Source organism: Bombus pyrosoma, linkage group LG16, assembly GCF_014825855.1.
Source record: "Bombus pyrosoma isolate SC7728 linkage group LG16, ASM1482585v1, whole genome shotgun sequence".
NCBI lineage: Eukaryota > Metazoa > Arthropoda > Insecta > Hymenoptera > Apidae > Bombus > Bombus pyrosoma.
In genome coordinates, this window is record NC_057785.1 from 161,005 (window position 1) to 169,342 (window position 8,338).

The 8,338-nt window shown below is 33.1% G+C and overlaps 2 protein-coding genes and 1 pseudogene across 2 annotated transcripts; all 3 read right to left on the reverse strand.

Moving 5' to 3' along the window:
- Positions 1–1,443: 1,443 nt before the first annotated feature.
- On the reverse strand, positions 1,444–3,651 carry LOC122576801 (serine protease inhibitor 3-like). Its single transcript, XM_043747589.1, has 2 exons — positions 3,511–3,651; positions 1,444–1,784 (listed from the first exon to the last, which is right to left on the reverse strand). Exons 1-2 carry the CDS (start codon positions 3,578–3,580, stop codon positions 1,606–1,608), a joined length of 249 nt encoding a protein of 82 aa, XP_043603524.1. The 5' UTR covers positions 3,581–3,651; the 3' UTR covers positions 1,444–1,605.
- A 1,988-nt stretch (positions 3,652–5,639) lies between these two features.
- LOC122576642 lies at positions 5,640–7,061 on the reverse strand. The gene is made up of 4 exons (XM_043747235.1): positions 6,833–7,061; positions 6,620–6,759; positions 5,859–5,950; positions 5,640–5,778 (listed from the first exon to the last, which is right to left on the reverse strand). The coding sequence occupies exons 1-4, from the start codon at positions 7,059–7,061 to the stop codon at positions 5,640–5,642; spliced, it is 600 nt and encodes a 199-aa protein (XP_043603170.1).
- Positions 7,062–7,169: 108 nt separating this feature from the next.
- Positions 7,170–7,591, reverse strand: LOC122576345 (annotated as a pseudogene).
- Positions 7,592–8,338: the final 747 nt, after the last annotated feature.

The following is an 8,338-nucleotide window of genomic DNA, read 5'->3' on the forward strand; positions in this document are numbered from 1 at the left end:
AAATTGTGACGGTGCATTATTCGGAAAAGTGATTTTTCCTATTTTTCTCTGATGTTCTATCATCATGAAATCGCGATTATATAGAAAGAAACTGTAACCTGTAACCATAAATTTTTGGTGGATCTGTGAGTAGTATCTACACCTGATCAGATATATGTAGAAACTAACTTTATGAATTTCTATCCGTCTGAACTACTTCCCCACCTTTCATTTTCTTATGCAAGACACGGATACGTCTTATGGTAATACTAGAAGTCTTAAGGCACTGGTTTATCGTTACTGTTGTATCCGTTAAGCTTTCTTGATGTCTCCTCAGATTTCTTAGGTCCCCTACTCTTCGATTTATGTATGTTTATGAACTGTATCAAGAAAAGTGTTTGCTGGTTATATTTTAGTCCATAAAATCTTGTGTACAATCCATGAACGGTGTTCATCGAAATTGTGTTACAGTCAACTTTCCACCAATTTTGATGACAACCTCGAACATTGATGGATACTTGCTTCTTCGATACAAGTTTCCATTTGCCATTCTCGTTTATATACTCGATACCTGAATTCTTCACGGCTTTCTGCTTCTTGTCTCGTTATTTGTCAATATTCAATGAACGTTCTCTACCACTACCCAAATGTTTAATTTCACAAATCGATAAATTGACATTATTCATACTGGAATTATTAAGAAAACTGCACGACACAAAGCGATACTAAAGATGAGCGATTAAGACGTAATAAAAGTTTTCATAACACACAACCTTTTTCCACTTCTTCGCCACTGTTTATCCTCTTTTTCCGTGCAGCTCCTGGCCTCCTAGTGCTGTTGTCGAGTAATAGAAACTTAGCCAAAGCGTCTTTATACAACATAATAACACAACAAAATAACACAACATAATCATAACATCGTAACACGTTTGCTTACTACTACTGCAATCAAATATTACTCACCATCTATGAACTGTTGCTGGAAGTATATTACAGTTATAAGCCGCGAAAATCAAGGATTGTCATTTTTTTACCGTTACAATTATAACTTACAAGTCATGACAATGTTAACCCATTTTGATGAAATTTTCGGCTTGTAAATATATAACTGATATAAATATACAAAACGTATCTCTTATATTTTTATTGTAAGCTTCAATAACAAAAATTGTAAAATAACGTTTACTACTACTAACTTTCCAACAAAAAATCAAGCCGTTTGGTGCAACTTTTTAAAAAGTTATTCTGTTTTAGAAGTTGTCCGAATACTTTCATGACATATATTGTATATGTACATATATATCCTTGTTTCTTTTAATATCCTGGTAATGTAGTTTTGTTTCATTATACTATAATCAGGCAACGGCAAGCAAAAGAAAGAGAAGAAGTATTGTTTAGGCTAGTGTATTTTTATGATATTTATGTAAGAGATAATGGCAAAGGAGAATAGTGTTAGATAACAAATTCAGTTTTTGAGATGATAATTTATTCTTTTTAAATATCTTGTTTGTTACTGATCAGATATACAATAGTTCGTTGAAAAGCTTATGACATTCTAATTTATTCTGCCCACGACAACTTGAACGACTGATCAAGTGCTAATGTACTTATAAATGATTAATAACGCTAGTTACTCCAAAAATCGTCCGGAGGGGGTATGTGTTCTGCCATTTTCGTAGTACCAGTTTTGGGATCGATTATTTCACAGTATTTCAAGGTACAGATTATACCTCCACTTCCTTCACAAAGACAAGTATTGCATCCATCAAAGTAACTTTTACCCGGTATACAATTTCGTTTTGTTTCTGAAAAAAGTTTGTCAATGTAATTAGTAGAAATTATAATATACGGACAAAAGCTTAAGACGATGATTTATAAACCGGATTACAAACATCTTATACGCATATTGTTCTTCTACTCGGTTTGTCTCTTTGCAGTAACATAGCTGTATGTTTGAGCTTCGTAACCTCAGATCGTCAGTTGTTAAATACAAACAATGTAGGAGTTACAACAGTTAGTTACCGCTTAGCACTTGTAAACAGTGGACATTAGTTTAAAACGATCTGTGTAAAACGTGAGTATGAGTACAGTTTTTGAACATTTTGATTCCGGAATGTCAAAATCATTGTTTAGCGTATTCTTTTGTTGCTTAAAATTCATCTAGGTAGGAACAGACTATGGGTATAGAATATATGGGTCAAAGAATTTACTTGAAAACGAAAGGGAACAAATTGTAAGGCTGCGAAAGCAAAGTAAAACCTTCACCGAAATAGCAAATATAGTGAGCAGGTTAGAAACGGTTTGTATAAATATAAATTTTTGGTATAAATTTTTAAAGGCAGGCATGTAATGCGATCAACCGAAAAACGGAAAACAACGCCGAAAATGGATCGTCGGATTCATTTGTTGAGCGAAAAGGATCGTTTCCGTAGTGCAAATAATATTGCTGCGGAGATAACTACAAAAACGATACACAAATTAGTGCTAGAACTGTTAGGAGAAGATTGGAAGACTTTAACTTAAGAGGTCGAAAACCCCAAAAGAAACCACTGCTGAGTTCTAGGAATCGAAAAAGACGACTTGCATTTGCTAAAGCTCATAAGTATTGAACAAGTGAAGATTGGCAAAAGGTATTGTTTTCGGACGAATCGAAATTCAATCGCGTCTCTTCTGGCGAGATACGGTATGTTAGACATCGAATTGGCAAAAGTTTGAAAACACAGTGCGTTTTAAAAACTCTTAAACATGGTGGTGGAAACGTCATGGTGTGGGCGTGTTTTTCTCGATGCGGTCTTGGTCCGATATGTCATATCAATGGAATTATGGACCGTTTTCAATACATGTACATACTCAAGAACACAATGTTGCCTTTTGCACGCAACAATATGAGTGATGATTTTATTTTTCAAAATGATAATGATCCGAAGCACACGGCTCGGGTTGTGAAACAGTGTTTTGAAGAAGAAAATATTACCGTGCTGCCGTGACCGTCGCAATCACCAAACATTAAATTAATCGAGAACTTGTGGAACATCATAAAAAAGACAGCACAAGGTTTATAAACCGAAAAATTTTAATGAACTTTACTCTACAATTGAAACTGTTTGGAGTAATATTACGGTAGATCAATGTAAAAAATTAATAGATTCTATGCTAAGAAAATGTATCGAAGTGATAAGAAATAACGGCTATTGGACAAAATATTGAATTTAAACAAAAATTGTGTATATTTTGTTACCAAAAATTAATATCATTTGTGTAGTCTTAAACTTTTGACCGACGAAACATACAGATTTCGTTCCTTTTTTATAACTTAGCTACTGAGCAAAATATCAAAATGAAATTTTTTTTGTAAGTGTACAAACAAATGTCTAATTAGTTAATACCAACGGTAAAACACTGTATTTATATTTTTTATGGAAAGTAAATCAATCATTTATTTCTTCCATTTCGTCTTAAACTTTTGTCCGCTAGTGTATTATTAAGATAAATGGCAATTAGAAAACTGTAAACATCGCAGAGAAAACTTACCATAAACAGAAGCACCGAACGACTCGACAATGAGTAAGAGGAATAGAAAAGTGAAGAATTTTAGAGACATGTTTCTCTCGCGTTACTGTACGTCTTTCTGCGAACTATTCGATTGATGCCACACTTTATATACGTTTATAATCTCAGATTCTGTCACAACCTCATCCGAATGTTTCACATTTTCTAGGAATCTGTTTATTGAACATCAAATTTATTTATGTACTTTCTGAAAGATGTTTATAAATAACAGAATATGTTACGAAAGATTTTTAAGACTCTAGTCAGTAACTGCCGATCCTCGTAATCGGAGATCAAAGGTCGAACCATTAATATGTCGATAAAGCTGTCTCTTCGGACAAGCTCGATTAATTTTCCGTAGAATTCTTGCGACAACGTACCTATATGTATAACTTGCTCTCTAACGATCTTACGAAGTGTGTAGTCCCTTACAAAGAACGTAGTCCATCGAAACAGGTCACACGTATTATGAAATCCAAGGCTCCCTTGCACCATTCAATTAAAATTATTAGTAAAACTTTACTGGTTTCAAACCTTTTTGTTAACATTAATAAATATCCTTGCATTATACATAGTTTGTTAATTATTACAATAACAAGTTTCGTAATAAAGTAAATAAGTTTTACAAATAACGGTATATTCCAAAATCCACATTTCACTAAATACAACATATTTTATATCAATCCATTCGTTTCAATGCGTAAGCTATGGAAGTACCTAAATTACTTCGCGGAAAGGAAAAATGAAAATTATCACTTCTAAAGAATGGAAGTGAAATAGGAGTTGGATAGTGCTAGATAAATTTCCAGTTTAGCATACGCAACTGGCAATAACTGAGAATCAATATCCTAGTATGACATTACATTGGTTAAGAAACTTTTAATATGTTTGCCATCGTTAAAAAATCAAATATAAGTGTAGTGAAAATTTTCAGTAACAATAACATTCTGCATAACAATTTTAATACTTCCGTTATCTCCGCTTTAAAACAAATCAGTTGATACATATATTATGTCGTATTTCGTGAAATGCAGCTTTGCTTCCCAGTATTCCTATATTCCTAAACTATACGTTTTTCTATTAGCCTCTTTAAAGTAAAATCATAAAATTATGAATAAGAAATCTATAATTTACAACTTTTAACTTTCCAATTCGTGCATATTATTATTTTGTAAATTATAGCGCAAAGAAGCTCTGGTTATGTGGTTCATTGATACAAAAAGCCAAAGTTTGCCATGCAATTATCGAGATACTTTCACGGCAGATATTGACGTTCTAAATATGAAAATTTTACTGATTACTGTAATGTCTACCGTTTTAGGAGATAAATCATCCTATCGTGAACGTGTTCATGGCTGAACGGACTGTTTTGTCTGCTCTTCGTTTCAATGCCCTTTCTGGTATGAATAACAGGGCCGGCGTGACCTTTTGCGGGGCCTGAATACACATTCAAATCCTTCACTTAAATTTTACAACGAGGAATTATTTATTTACAAATGCTGTTACATATTATATATTTTTTATAAGATGAATATTAAATAATAATACAATCCAATAATAATATTAAATAATTTTTCTCGCCTTTTTTCCACGTCAAATCTTTGATAACATCAATATCGATTGAATTTGCTACTTCACTTTCTATTGACAGAATAACCAGAGATGAAAATCTCTCTTGGCTTATCGATGATCGCAGATAATTTTTTATTAGTTTCAATCGCGAGAAATTACGTTTTGCTGAAGCCACAGTTACTGGCGTCGTTAACATAATTTGTAATGCGATTAATAAATTTGTATATGCTTCCGAGAGATTGTTCTTTACAATGTAATTCATCGAATCTAAAGACAAATAATTGGTTTGCGTTATTGACCGTAACATCTTAATTTCTTCAAACATTTCAGTTCCCTCGAAATCTCCTTCCAAATGTAAGTGAATATCTCGACAACATTTTAATAAATATTCATCATTTAAATTCCCAATCTCATTCATGTATAGAAATCAAAAATATTTTGGTGATTTGCATATAATTCGAACCTACTTTTAAAGGATATTAACGCAGTATCTATTATTTTGAAAAAGTAATGTACGCGGAATTATTCTTTGTCGTTGATCATCGATGATTCATCCTGTCCTTCATAATCGAATAATTTCTATTTTTGAACCAATATGGTGATTTGGAATCTGGTGTTATGTCCGTTTCCTTTGCAGCTTCATTTGCTGCGATCATAGCTTTGCTAAATCCTCCATTTCTGTATTACGCAAGGAATACGTTAAGACCATTCAGATGCTTCGTGGCTAAATCGATTCGCATCTTTTGATTTTGCAATACTTTGCTGACGATGTTAGTTTTTGATAATATTTCGTACCAAATGATAAGACTGGCAATAAATTCAAATTCGTTTGAATCGTTGATCTTGTGCACTATAGACAAAATCTTAATTTTCAACTTATTGTCAGATGCGTTGTTGCCAATTTCGATCAAGGCGTTTAGAAATTAGCGAACATGAAATCGAATAACTTTTACACTATCAAAACGGCATTTCCATCTAGTTTCTGATAACAGTTTAGGTGTAATTTTTTTCAACGTGTTTTTTTAAAACATTCTAACACGATGTCGATGTTGCAAATATCGTGTAAATCTTTTGTAAAACACCAAAAAAATGTAGTGCTTGGGTTGATGATTTTGCTATATCTCCCAATAACAAATTCAAGTTGTGACTATCGCATGGTACGTAAAACGCTTTAGGATTTACACGTAATATACGTGTAAATGCTTGTACTCCTTGATATTCCCCTCATATTGATACCATTATCGTATCCTTGTCCGCGACAGTCGGATATTTTTTATTCCCAACTGATCCTGAGTTAGCATGATAGCTTCAGATAGTCCTTTTCTTATTGTACCATGAACTATTGGATTGGCAACTAAGTGATTGCGAATTTTGTCAATATCATCCAATGACAAAATTCGCAATCACTTAGTTGCCAACTCAATATCTCAAATTTGATAAAATGTTCCTTGATTTCAATCTCCCCGTCTGTTATATTAACATAACGAAGAACAATCGATAATTGCTCTTGATGGCTCACATCTGGTGTACAATACAATAAAATAGAATAATATTTTGCTTTCCTTATTGCATCAATAATTACTTTTTTTACTTTATTTGCTATTGCACTTATTAATTCGTTTTGAATTGAATGCGATAAATAATGATGCCCTTTTATGGCTGTTTTGTTTAAATGATCATTTAGAACAGAATCAAATTTTGCAATTAATTGTATTGAACCCCAAAAAATTACCATTGTGCGGTATGTACAAAGTATCGGAACTTCCTCGGAAAGCTAAATTATGTTGCGTCAAATATAAAATAACAGCAGTTATTCTTGTTAAAACTTGTTCGTATCGTGCTGTTTCAAGTCTTAAAAATTTTTCGCACTCTTTATCAAGTAGATTGCCAGTGCGAAAATTATGTTCAGTTTGAAGCCACTTGTTTATAGCTCGTAAATGTACCGTAGATCGTTTGTGCATTTTGATTTGCTGTGTTAAATGGGACCAATCACAAAATCCGTCTGCCCCCAATGAAATATCAGTAGTGGAAAATAATTTACAAGCGAAACAGTAAACCTTGCCTTAAATTTATCGTTTGTTGTATTCTATCAAGTGGCCGCGTGCTAGGATCTTCAATGTCGAAATTTCTGTTTTCTTCTTTTTGTGCTTCAATTTACATATTTTCAATATCTTTTTCTTGATAAGTTTCACAATCGCTTGTTTTTCTATTGTTTCTATTTTCGTCCAATTCAGTTTCATTGGTGTCTTCTTCATTTTCCTTCACAGGTGTATTCAACTCTTGATTTTCCTCTTCCAGAGGGATCTGATTCATTGTCGTATGTTCTTCGCCTTCGTTTGGCTGTCTTAGTTTAAGTTTGACTAGTAGTTTAAATTACATACTTCAAAATGTTTGTTTACTGTTTAATATAATCGTCTCGCTGCTTCTTCCGCTTCAGCTTTTCAGTTCCACTTAAGTATTTCAGTCCATGATCTCTATCCCTGCTAGCCATAGCGGTTCTTAAGAAAACATACTTCTGTGTACATAATTTTGTCTGTTACAAAAATGAATAAAATCGCGTGCCAAAAAACATTTACTGCAAGATAGGATAAACTACATATTTCATTAGTTTGTATATAGTTGCAACATTTCTTTGTTCTTGCTCACTTTATCGAAATTTTAACATTTGGGGCGAAATTAATTTAATAATAACGAATTCAAATTCTCAACTAGTTACTTGTATTGAATTTCATTTGTATGCGTTTTTTCTGCGACGCAATTTCAGTTAGAGCTCATTTTAACTTAAAAGAGAGGAAATAATTTAAAAAAAATACTTACCAAAAATCAAACGTTTTGAAAATGTATATGTTTACGGTTTACGCCACAATATAACTTTGAAAAATATTCGTCGTCTTAAATTTACCGAAACGTAACTATCACAGTCCTTGCCACGCGTCGAGAGATTGACTAACGCTCAGCATCATACAGCATATGAGCTCAGCATAAAACATATGAACCGCAAGACCGCAACTGACACACAACCACTAATAAATGTCGGGGGGAAAGTCACCAACAAAGTGAAGAAAACAATAAAATCAATCCCAGCAATCAAAAAAATGGACAACTCATGGGCCAGAAGCAACGAAGAGCAGGCAGAAGAATTTTCGAAGCACTTACAAAATACATTTTCACCGTATGAAATTAATAACAGCATTCCCGGAGGGCAAACACATGAAGAAGTGGAAAATGCCAACAACGC